Raw genomic sequence first — 13,167 nt, 5'->3', positions numbered from 1 at the left:
CATTACCAAACATGGGTTTTGAAATTCTCTACAAGTTTTAGAAGAGTTGTGTGCATGTATGTATGCAGGTTTCAAGGAAGGATTGCTTTTTCAGAAATATGAATACAAAACCTTACTGGATATACAAATTTAGTAATAGTTTAGACGGCAATATTTCCACAGTTGGAGGCAGTATGCTTCTGAATACCAGTTGCTGGAAACTGCAGAGCACTCCTGTGCTCAGGTCTTGCTTGTGAGCTTCCCACAGGCATCTGGTTGGCCGCTGTGAGAACAGTCCAATGGACTAGATGGGCCATTGGCCTGATCCAGCAAGACCCTTCTTAGGTTTTTAATATTTACAGATAAACTAGCAAAATGTCATTATGATGGATAGGCCAAGCATTTGGGGTTGTTTCACTTTGTAGCCTGACTACTTCGTCTCACAGGACTCAGCAAAGGTCACTGGGAACTGAGCTACTCCTATCTGCATAGGCCATACCCTTTCTTTAGCTAGCCACATCCTGGGTTCATTTCTCAGTCATGCTTCAAGTTGAACTCCCATTTATTTCTGCTGGTACCTGCTGTACAATAGCTTAAAAAAATAAGTGCGATACCAAAACATCCATTTCAGTAAGAATTAATATGTGCCCAGATTATTCTGAAAACATCTTTGCCTTAAGACATTGTAGCATTTTGCCTGATTCACTGATGCATTCTCAATTTTGTGATGGTGTTATCATAGAGAAGACACTGGATTTATCCTCTCAGTGAGGCACCCACATCAGCAGATTATTAAGCACCATTAAAAGGCAGCAAATCTGTAAGCTTCCCTTTTTAATTACAAAACAAGGAGAGCACCATGTGGATTTTCTGCCCTAGGTGCCAAATATCTTGGCGTTAGAGTACCACAAAGATGCTGATTGTATTTCATATTGTTTCCTATAACTTGCCAGTGAGATGATGACCAGAGATATATGTCTGCTGTGCTTCAAGTTTCACCACTCTACATGCAGCTTCTAATGAAGTGGAGCAGGGTTTGGAAAACATCAGAGCACGCATGTTCTGAAAGTACATGTTATGGGGAAAACAGAGGAGGGATGAGTAAGCATGGACTAATCCACTATTCTTCAACCTTGGATCCCCAGATGTTGTTGGACCACAACTCCCATCATCGTTGGCCATTGGCTAAGCTGGGTGGGGTTGATGGGAGTTGTAATGCAACATCTGGGGATACAAGGTTGAAGAACAGTGGGCCAATCTGTCAATTTCTTCTCTCAAGCTTCTCATTTTTGCAGTCAAATTCAAGTTCTGCACATTTCTGCATGTTTGTGAATTTTGTTTAACTTTTTTGTGAAAATTCATCAGCATTTTAGTGCACATTTCTCCTGGTATACATTTTTCTCTGCTATTTTGCCTGATATACATATTTTTGCAAGCAATTTTGCCTCATATAATCATTTAATGTTATTTCCCCTAATATATGCAATTTTCATGCACACTTACCTCTATTAAATACATTTTTATATACATTATTTGGTTGAAGATGAAGAAGATTTGGAGAAGTGAGAAATTTGAAGGATAGCGATGTTTCATTTGCCTTTTGTTTCAGAAAGTGAACATTTGGTAGGTTCACATTAAAATCAAATCAAATTTCTCCCCCTTAGCTAACACAGAGTTGTTGTGTTTGGTATCAGCCACATTTCTTGTGCTACCTATCCTAATGGTGAGAAACCACCTTATCTCAAATAGGTATTTCCAATACACAGCTGGCCCTACCGTTGGGCAGAATAATGCAGCTGCCTAAGGCAGCTGATTTTGAGGTACCAAGAAAGGAAAGGAAATTGTTAATTTATTTTATTGTATTTTGTAGTCCCATTAAGAGCAACTTGTGGAATTTTCCGCTGGTAGTTGGCCAGTCTTAAATACTATGCACCTTGACAGGGGGAAAGGGAGTTTTATATTTGCTGTTCTGCTTTAGTAGCAAATTGTCCTAGGCACAGGGTGAGAGACATTTGTAAAGGGGAGTCTGCAGAAGGAATGCTTAACTTATCTTGTGCCCAGTTGTTTTCCCATATAAATCCCCCTTGGCTGGTCTTATTTCTGGTATCTGAGCACAGTTGGGGGATAGGGAAAGCTAAGGTAAAAATGCCAGAGAGGCATTTTCACTGAAGAATCAATGGATGTGGGAAGGGTAAAGTGCCCACTTCCTGCCTACTGATTTTCCCTCCTCCCCCCGATAGTAGAAAACATCAACATACTGTAATGACCTCAAATTTATCTGGCAACATCTATCTTCACCTTAAAAAATTGCCTTTTACTATCAGTAAAAAGAGCCAGTGTGGTGTAGTGGTTAGAGTGTTGGACTACGACCTGGGAGACCAGGGTTCAAATCACCACAGCCATGAAATTCACTGGGTGACCTTGGGCCAGTCCCTGCCTCTCAGCCTCAGAGGAAGGCAATGTTAAACCCCCTCTGAATACCACTTACCATGAAAACCCTATTCACAGGGTCGCCATAAGTCAGAATCGACTTGAAGGCAGTCCATTTCCTTTCATCAGTAAGACTGTCTTTCTATGAAAAAGCCACAAGATGGCACCATATGCTACAATTACCTCCTTTTTTGTTATCAGCACTACAAAATCCAAGAGCAACTGCTATGAACTATTTATTCATTGCCAGTTTATCCCACCCTTCCTCCAAGAAACTCACATTGTAATAACTGCTCCTCTCCCGCTTTGCAACAAAGCACAATATGGCTGTAAAGGAGTTTGGCCTCGGAAGGAAAGGCTGCTGGTTGGTTTCACGCCTGCCTTGTTTGTATTTGCGATATTATGCTTAAATGAATGTATGCTTTTCTGCCTTTAATGATATTTAAGGAGATACACATGCTGGCAATTGCACTTATTTCTCCAAAATAGCAAGAAACCTGTCAAACCCCCCCCCTCCTTCTCCCTTTCCTTCCCAGGAGAATGAAATTGACAAAACTTTCCAGAGCAGGCATGACACCGACCAGCAGCCCTTTTCTTGTTTGTATTTGGGATATTACACTTAAACAAATGTATGCTTTTCTGATTTGAAGCAAAAAACCCAGCAAGTAGAATGAAATTGACAAAGCTTTCGGGAGGCAGGCTGAAACCGACCACCCCCCCTTTCTGGCTTGCTGTGTATTGCAGATGTCACCCAGAGTGGCCGCCCAGTTTGCAGGCTGGCAAAAAATAAAATGCATCTGCACAGTAGTTGCAGACACCCCCCAACTTCCCCCCATTGCGATGATTGGTTCAATTTTCCCAGGCTTATTCTCGTACATGCGCAAGGGGCAAGGGGAAACACCCAAGAACCGCCCATCAGCTGTAAAGTCCGCGGTATTGCATCCTAACTCCTGAAGGCACAGCGGATGATTCCCGATTTTAAACAGCAAATCGCATTTTTGCCGGTATTGCAAGGAGTGGATTTAACCCGCGAAAATGCGTAACAGTGCGAGACGTCATTTGGACGACCGAAAAATAATGAACACATATAGCAGGCGTGTCACACATTTTGCAGTTGTCCGGATGAGCCCTAACTCTCTAACTGCTTTTTCAGAGCAAATAAACAGGTGCTGGACATCTTTCCACAAAGTGTAATTGTAAGACGAGTGATCAAAATGTAACCCATAGCATGGGAATTGGAGTTCTAACAAGTACTCAAAAGTGTCCTTACTTCATCTGTGAAATGCTGGAGTATGCAATGAGAGTACCCTTTTAGGATGAAGAATGCAAATGTCCATCTTGCCCCTTTCTTCTGCTGGTGGTGTGGCTGGAGTCTCCAGCCTAAGCATATACTCTTTACAATTTATGTTATTTCAGGGGTCAGCATCCTTGGTAATCTGTACTCACTGTGTAGTAGCATTTGCAGAAAACAACTTCTTGAGACTACCTGATCTCAGACAAATCCACCACAGGAAAGATACATGCTGGTTGTTAGGTAAAAGGGCAATATATGGAGATTCCAAGGACTATTAGAAGATAAGATCAAGCAGGAAAAGTGCACTAAAGGGGAGAGGAACACAGAAGCTCTTTAGGGCCCTAGGGATTCCTACTGCCTGGTGTCTAAATAGCACACTTATCATTCACAGCTCTGACTTCACTCATTGGTTAAAAACAGCCAAGCTGGCTTATTTCACATAAATTACTTCAAAGGTTACTTGCATGTTTAGTGTCATAACTTTCTTTCTCCTGAGGCTTTTTTTAAATGAAAGCTCAGATCTAGGACCCCTGCCTGGGGACACCAATTGTGCAGAAGGAAAAGAAGAGTTGAGCCTCTGGTAATCCTATAATACTACGCCATGATACAGAGTTCTCTTGCAATGTTTAACTTTATTTCTGGGCTGCAAATTGTGGCTTGGCCAAGCCAGAATTTGTTCATGTAGTCACAGTGAATTAACTGTATATTATGTTTTCTCCTAAAACTCAAATGCTCTGTCCAAATGCAGTTACTCTGAATCTAAGTATGAAAACCAAGAACGGAAACTCAACAAAGGAAGCTCCTTACTTTACTGCAGCTTAGTACTCTTGCCCATAGTGGTTAAGGTGCTAGACTATGATCAGGGTTCAAATCCCCACACAGCCATGAAGCTCACTGGGTGACCTTGGGCCAGTCACTGCCTCTCAGCCTCAGAGGAAGGCAATGGTAAACCCCCTCTGGATACTGCTTACCATGAAAACCCTATTCATAGGGTCGCCATAAGTCGGAATCAACTTGAAGGCAGTACATTTTTTTACCATATACATGCACAGAAAAAAGTAGATCTAGCTGAAAGGCAATACGTGGAGATCTGCATTGACTATTTAGTTGTAAGCTGCCCTGAGTTCCAGTTTTGGAAAAAGGGTGGGGTATAAATAATAATAATAATAATAATAATAATGCATCACTAAGGGAAATACTCCAAAGAGACTGAAAGCTCATTTTATTGTATAATCTTAGGAGGTTGTATAATCAAAGAAGGGGACATGGCATGATTATCATGACAGGACCCTGCACTTCTGAATTTGCTACTAGAGTACTGCTCAGGAATCATAAATGCTATATCCACCCAAGAAATAGCTATTGTTTTTGTTCTATAAAGATACATGCCTTGTCTGAAACATTCCATTAAACTTCTATAAGGTTGTATTATACAAATATAAAAATTTTATGTTTATCTCAATTTTCCAGTTTCACCATCATCTTCATGCCACAGTATGTTGTCCTTGCAAACACAGAAACATCTAGCCAAAGTGATTGTAATTTGATAATAGGGTTGGGTTTTTTTACATCTCTAAGCACTGAAAATAGCCTGACCTTTGACTACTGCAAGACTGACCTTTTCTGTAAAGTACAGTTAAAAATATTTCATTGGTGATACTTGAAAGCAACTGCGCTGCTTATGTGGTGGCTGAAGTATTAGAAAGCTAGGGGTGCAAAACTCAGAGAGAAGCTAAGTGGATTGCAATGGCAATTAAAAAATCAGTGTTTCAGATTACATAATTCATGAGAAGAAATGGAACACAGAGACATGTATTGCTCAATATCCTGAGACAGTAATTACTGCAGCATCTTAGAGATTTGTTGTGGGAAAGCTTTAGGCTGCAATCCTGCACAACTAGGAGTGCCCAAGACCACTAATTTCAGAGTTTAGAAGCATTGAGGCTACATAAGGTATGGAGAAACTTTGGCCCTCCAGAAATTGCTAGACTACAGCTCTCATTATCCCTCCTCATTGACCATGATGACTGGGACTGATGGGAGCTGGAACCCAGCTACATCTGGAAGGCCAAAGGTTCCCTACTCTTGGTCTACGTGATGTTGTAAATTTGCTGTCTGACTACTCTAAATGGATTTATTACCATAGTTTTATCTTAAAATGCTGCCCAGTTGGAATCCAGGCTTTGACAATAGAATGTTAACAAGCAGGACCTGCAACAAAATGCTGTAATGGAGTTCACATATTCAGTGTTTGTCAGCCATCCATGCCTGCCTCCAGGATACAGTACTTGATTCCATTCCCCCTCCCACCTGCCCCAACAGATAACAGTAGGGAGTAACTATCTATACTCAGGCCTCACTAGCCTGTTTTGGGGCTTTTTCCCCTGAAGATTTTTTTTTATGGGGGGAATATTTCTGCAAACCTTGGACTTCCTCTAAGTCTACTAATACCTCCCTCTTGTGCATAGATGGTGCAGTTTTGGCTACATAAGCACTGGCCATCACCTCTGAATACTAACAACAGAATGAACTATTACTCTTCTATCATTAGTTGTGGATGGTTTTCTTAACAGAAAATGTCCTTCCAAGGCTGCAATCTGGGATGATCACTTGGCACATGAGACCCACCAGTTTGAAACTGGAGCGACTTGGCTGAAGCATCTTGGGGCTTCAGAGTTTCATCTCTCTGGAGAGTTGTGGAATAGTGGATTTGCTACCCTGCATGAGTATCTGTGCTTGCAAATTCAGGCACTCCTGCAAGTCAGCTGATCTTCTCCATGTCAGATCTCCAGAGAATGAGGCCCTACACCTAAATAGTGATTCAGCTAACTCACAACTCTTTCTGTCTTCAAACTTCAAACTGGTAGTTTTCACATGCATTCTGCCAAGTACTCATCCCAGATCCCAGGTCTGGAGGGGAAACATTACAAAGATACCACTGTAATGTCTCCAGTGTTCTCTGAGCCAAAAGAAAACAAACCAGGGAGCATTGTCCCTGGAACTTCTCATTGCTCAAGCAAGTGGGGAATGTGTCACAATATGGTCAGGCCATTAGTCTTAAATTATCACAGCATTTTTTTAAAAGCTGCAAACAAACATTTCTAATGCTTATGTGTATACAGGCAGGGTCCAGAATGAATCAGATAAAGGGGTGCAGACACTCTGCACATACCACTTGCACCATCCATTCCATAAAAGAAGTACAACTGCAGGCTGCATTATGGCAAAGCTCCTGTGCCTCCAATTATTAAGGCCCTGACAACTAGTTTTTCCAACACTGTACACTGTAAAACCTGAGGGTAATTATAATGGCCAGTTTTACAGAATTATATTCCTGAGATGACATAGCATGAAGTGCTCTGTGACACACACTATATATAGATACTAATAATTACTAACTGCGGATATCAAACCATTCATGTAATCCATGTAACACAAAATTATAAATAAATATAGCATTATTGATTTTGACTTTTGCCTATAAACACTAAGACTTATGATTACTTAAGAGATGGTAATTACGCTTATGGTATGCCAAATGTTAATTTCTCTCTTCTTTTTCTGGGTGGTAAGCATATCTGTAGAGAAATGGAGATTCTCTGTTTTTCAAGATCTCACAGCCAAGATATATTTGCCAACAAGCCAGCCTTCTGAGCAGCTGCCAGAGCAAATTTTAAGGCAGAAAAACATGTGAATGGCTTGTGGTTTGGTTTGTGTGTATGTATAGGGTTTTTCCCCCTCTCTACTTACTATGAGATGTACTTTTGAAATAGAAGAAACATATAGTACCCATCTGAGAAAGCATGCTACACATTCTTAGGAACATTATATGGTTACCATTATTAGACAGAGTGAGGCAGCTGCTTTACACAGCTGATTCTGGATGTCATGAAAGAATAACAAATTGTTAGTTATTTGGGGGGAATTCTCTGAGGCAGCTGAGATTTTCTGTCTCAGCTGCCAAAATACCTTGGGTACTATGCACCTTGACTGGGTGTCATTTATTGGTTTCTCTCAGGCAGCAAAATGACTTGGGCCAATCCTAGACATTTCTTTAAAAAGATACTTCCTGTCAAAAGGGACAGGCAGCCCCCACATGTGCAGGGACACTTATTATCCAGCTGATCTGAGAAGAACAGACATTCTGCACATGCCAAGAGTCACTCATCGGAAACTACCAAAAGTCTTAAAAACAAGAAATCATGGAATACCAGCTGAAAGCGCAGTGCAAAGAGCCACACTTTCCCAACATGCTCAGAGTACCATGCACTGTGCAGCTCTGGGAAAACTGGAAATGGGAGAGGTTGCAGTACAGTGATGGGGATCATGTAGCCCTCTAGATGTTGCTGGACTCCAACTCTCATCGAGAATTGTTGTCCAACAACATCTGGAGGGCCAAAGGTTCCCCATTCCTGATGTTGAAATTCTTCAGGGGTGTCAGGGAAACACAGTGTGTGTACCATTCACTAGCCCAACCTTTCCCAGTCTGATACTATGCAATGGCCATGCTGACTTGGGCTGATGGGAGCTGTAGCCCAAAACATTTGGAGGGCGCCAGGTTGGGAAAGGCTGGACTAGCCTAATAACTGCCAGGGCAATAAAGAGAAGTAGCTTTCGTCTGCCTCCAACATGAAAGAGCAAAAGGCAGGCACTTTTCATTCTTGCAGGATTGCATGCATTTTGCAACGACTCTTCACGTCTGCAACTTCCTTCCCCTGAGGAGCCAAGTTCCGCGGCACCGCCTCGGGCCCTCCCTGCGCCGCTTTTCCTCTTACTTCTCCCTCTTGCCGCTGTAGCCGCTCCGGATGCCTCTCTCGCTAGCCAGGGCGTTCATGACTCGGTTGTTGGCGAAGGGGGGGGGAAGCAAACGAAGAGGCCTAGCAAGCATCTACACCGCCACCGCCGCTAGGGCCAGGCTCTCTGCCTTGCGAGCAGCCTCTTTCCTGCAAGCCCTTCAGGCGGCAGGCGGAGCTATTGACTCCCTGCGGAGATTGAGCCTCCTCCCGTTTTTCGTTCCATCCCTTCCTCCTCTCTTTCTGGCCGTCCCGCTTCGGCCTGTCTCTTTTCTACTTCCCCTTCAGCTCACAATCCGTCTCTGCTCGCTGGAGCGTTTCTGGGTAAGAGAAGGGCAGCAATGGCGCCTGGCGCTGTATTTATAGACAGCTGCACCGGGGATAATGGGGGCGAGAGGGGACTGGCTTCTCAGTGGCGCCAGGACGAGGACAGGTCGCATTGTGCCCGGGGGGGGGAGGGGGGAGAGTGACAGGCACCAGCCCCTCTGGCCCGAGAGGGACAGCGCCCTCCTCCCCTGCGGCCCGGGCTGCAGAGACCCGCTGAGATCTTAAGGTGTTGCTTGTAGTCTCCCCAGTTTTCTGCTTCGGGGAGAGCGAGTTTTGCGCGCCCTTGGCTACCCAGCCTCAGCCTTTTTCTTCTATTCTCTGCCAACCTGTTTTATTTTGGACTTGAGGAGGGGAAAATGTAAGTGTGTGCGTCTCTTCTGTGTATGACTCTTCAGGAGGACTGTCAAGGTGACCTGTGCGTGAACCCGTCTCCTCTCTGCCGGCTGGAAACGCTGCTCTATGTATTTAACGGTTGGCTTGTGTGTCTGTTTCTTCTGCTTGTTAGGAGCCACTCCCGTGCTTCTGAAGTTAATCGCTGCTGCTTGCAAGAGCAGAAAACCCCAAGTAGCCAAAATGCCCCACGCTAAGCAGACCCGAGTGCTCCTTCTCAACGACATGGAAAAGCTGGACAAGACCCTCTTCCGGCTTGAGCAAGGTCAGTATCTGGGACGGTGGCTGCCGGTCTGTTCTGGTTTTTTTGTTTGTTTAACAAGTCAGCTTGGATCGTAGACTGTCCTTATGCAAGAGGACGTTCAAACAGTTATTAACTCTTAACAACTCGCCCTGGCCCTGTACACAGAGATCAGTGTACGTAGTGCTTTATAGAGTAAAATAACTTAGAAAAATAATTGACAGGTTCCTGCCCAGTGCCCTGAGTAGTTTACATCTGCATTTTCACTGTAAAACAACAGAAGAGCAACATCTGAGTAAACAGATCACATATGGCTGTAAGGAGTTAAGCAATTAATCAAGTTGTTCAGCTCAATTCATTTGGGTCATAATAGAAACAGTGGGATCCTCTGCCAGTACACATATTAATTAACTCAGTGTTGCTAAGTTGATTGTTTTATCACCTTGCAGTGCTGTTGTAACTATAAAGGGTTAGCGTATCTTGCATATATTCTTTCTCTAATTGAATTGTCACTGTTGGCACTTAATGCATTTCATTTTCTTCTGATCCTTCTGAGTTCACATATCTCTCAAGTGGCAACTATTGGGACCTCGGAGACCAGGATTCAAATCCCCATTGGGCCATGTAACTCACTAGGTGACCTTGGGTCAATAGCCTAACCTACCTCACAGAGTTGTTGTGAGAATAAAATTTGGAGGGACCAAACCATGTTTGTATGCCACCTTGAGCTCCTTGGAGGAAAGGTGCAATATAAATGTAATAAAATAAACAGGTTTTATGACAAAGTTGGATTTTGAGGAAGGATTTGAAGGAAAAGAGGTGCATTGTCTACTGGGGATTGTGTTAACAATAAAGAGTAGGTTATAAATAACTTCAACAAATAAATCAATATTTGTACAGACATATGAGGCAAAGAGAGAGGGTTGGAACCATTTAAGAAAGGAGACTTTAGTTGGTTGAGGGGATGCATAATGTATGAAGAATCAATATGATCCATTAGTTTTTCTGAAGTTGTGCCTTATCTATCAATTGGTGTATGAATACAGTGTTCCGCTGAGCAGTCATAATCTGACTAAATATATGTTACACTCCAGACGTATAGGGTTTTTTACCAAGGGCCAAACTATGTGTTGGCAAATGGATCAGAGAGAACAAATCACCATTTCTCTGTTCTAAAGCAATAGAGGGGGGTGCTATCTCTCACTCTGTATGTGTGTAGCGATTAACTCTTTCCCAGCAATCCTTCCCTCAAGCTGGGTTGTTCGCATGTTTGCGGCATGAAATGGGGGGGCGTGGCTTAGAAATGGCAGAGGGAAAGCACAGGCAGGAAAGGGTTAACCACTTTTGCAAACCTCTACCCTGTAAACCATGCTTAAAAAGGTAAAGGTGTCCCCGCACTTGTAGTGCGAGTCGTTTCCAACTCTTAGGGTGACGTCTTGCGACATTTACTAGGCAGACCGTATATATGGGGTGGGCTTGTCAGTTCCTTCCCCGGCCTTTCTTTACCCCCCAGCATATGCCGGGTACTCATTTTACCAACCACGGATGGATGGAAGGCTGAGTGGACCTCGACCCCTTTTACCGGAGGTTCGACTTCCTCCTTCCGTTGGAATCGAACTCCGGCCGGCCGTGAGCAAAGCTTTCGGCTGCGTTACCGCCGCTTACCACTCTGCGCCATGCTTACCACCTCTTTTTTTTCTGTAAATTGATGGGAGCAGGGTTCATAGACCATGTTTGCCCCTGAACACTTAGTATTGGAAGTCTGGCATCTTAAGTGTGCTTACTAGGAAATAAGTCCTGATAGACACAATCAGAGCTTTCTTATGAATAAGCATGTAAAGCTGTGACTAAACATAGCTATAATCCTGCAATTAGTTGTGTGTGATTGGTCTCGCAGAAATTGGTGGATGCAGGATTGCAATTTATGTTTACTGGTAAAACAAACTGCTCTTTAAAGTTTCCTGTTACTTTACTTTATTTTTCTTTTTTGGTGAGTCATTATTCTTCATTAATAAATAAATAAATCAATGTTGTCATCAAGCCCATACATTACAAATCTGCTATACGGTAGGGCCCCACTCATATGGCAGGGTACGTTCTGGACCCCCGCTGTGAGGCAAAAACCGCTGTAAAGCGGAACTCATTGAATAGAATGGTGCACGATGCCTGAAAACCGCCGTAAAGTGGAACAAGCGCCATATGAGTGGGGCTTTAGTCTAATTGTGTCTAATTGAGACCGCTGTATTAGCGAATCGCTGTAAAGCGAAGTGCCGTAAAGTGAAGCGCCGTAAAGCGGGGCCCTACTGTAATTCTCAGCAATTAATGGGATGGGCTTCCAGCTAAATGTTCTTAAGATTAATGTGTGATCTTCTAAAATGGGAAGAACATTCTGATCCTAAACACAGTTTCCTGAAAGTAAGCCCTGGTGTTAAATTTGAGGAATGCAGTCATCATATAGTATACTTGGGAGTCAGGAATTTACCTCAGTGAGGCACATCTGCCATATGAGGTAGCTTGGAAATAAATTCCATTGAAATGAATAGGACTTAAATGTGATCAACAAAAAAAGTATAGGGTGTGAGGAAGGGCAGCTTTGAATATAGTGATAATGATAGATAAAAAAAAAACACCAATGCACAATTCCCCCACAAGACAGAGAGCCTTTAAATGAAGCTACTTTTCTGTTGATGGAGGCTAATTGTGTGGGTTCTGACTATGGAATTGGCAGCCTGCCAAGGGAGAAATACTAATTCTACGGGATAGATCCATGCAATTGAGGCCCACCCACAACTAGAGCAGTGCCATTTGCAGAAAAGTGGCTCCCATGCAGCTTTAATGTTTAGGGCTGCAACCATATACCCCACTTACCTGGGAGTAAGCCCTATTGAATTCAGTAGGACTGACTTCTGAGCAGATGTGGTTAGGATTGCACTGTAACAGTTACATCCAAAATAAAACCTTCACATTGCCTTCATCCAGGAGATGTGTCTGCAGCCGTGAGCAGGGAAGATGTTAAAATTTTATTTCAGCGATTGTGTTAGCTAGGAAATTTGCAGTTTGAGACGTTTATGCTTTCTGCTTCAGCTGGGACATCTTGGGTGCTAGGTTGTACATTAACAGAGCAATCTGCCTACTCAGAAGTAAGCCCCATTGAAAGTAATGAGACTTACTCCCACATAAGTGAATATAGGATTGCTTCCTTGCTTTATTTTACTTATAGAAGATGGAATCCTAAGTATACAATCTGGTAAACAAATTCCATAGAAAAGCCTAAACATATAAACATGGTTAGGTTCAGACTGTAAGAATCTTAATTGTTGAGCTCCAAAGAACTTTTGAAACATCAAAACATATTGCTTTTTCAGTTCTTATTTTTTTTACTTATTTTGCACTTTTCAATTATAAATTATAAATATCAAAGTGGTTCACAATATTCATAAAACAATTAAAATCAATTCACTAATAGGCAAAAAACCTTACGCTTTAAGAATGTACCTGTAGCCAACAGATATTTCTATCAAACTTTAAAAAGCAGGGAAATTGGGCAGCTATAGTGAATGCATCAGGGAAGCAGGAGACCTAAACTCCTCTCTGAGACATTGTACTGCCCTACAAATCTGTCAAAAAGCAAACACCATTTGGGTTGGTCTTTCACAGTCCAATCCACTTCCTGTGTAGCTTGGAAGAATTTGGTAACATGGTCATTTGCGTGC

At 42.7% G+C, this 13,167-nt stretch overlaps 1 protein-coding gene across 4 annotated transcripts in view; it reads left to right on the top strand.

Moving 5' to 3' along the window:
• Positions 1 to 8,559: 8,559 nt before the first annotated feature.
• Positions 8,560 to 13,167, top strand: part of AGL (amylo-alpha-1, 6-glucosidase, 4-alpha-glucanotransferase) — a 78,957-nt gene continuing 74,349 nt past the window's right edge. The window contains exons 1-2 of one of the 4 annotated variants that reach the window (XM_061633688.1): positions 8,560 to 8,820; positions 9,329 to 9,478. In XM_061633688.1, coding sequence (XP_061489672.1) covers positions 9,397 to 9,478 — 82 coding nt within the window. In that variant the 5' untranslated portion in view covers positions 8,560 to 8,820; positions 9,329 to 9,396. Of the gene's footprint in view, positions 8,821 to 8,915; positions 9,182 to 9,328; positions 9,479 to 13,167 lie in introns of those variants that run through there. The other 3 variants (XM_061633690.1, XM_061633691.1, XM_061633689.1) reach the window with 3 other exon arrangements.

This window comes from Rhineura floridana, chromosome 6, assembly GCF_030035675.1.
Source record: "Rhineura floridana isolate rRhiFlo1 chromosome 6, rRhiFlo1.hap2, whole genome shotgun sequence".
Lineage (NCBI taxonomy): Eukaryota > Metazoa > Chordata > Lepidosauria > Squamata > Rhineuridae > Rhineura > Rhineura floridana.
Note: the sequence above shows the minus strand (reverse complement) of the source record. Positions and strands in the feature narration are given on the sequence as shown.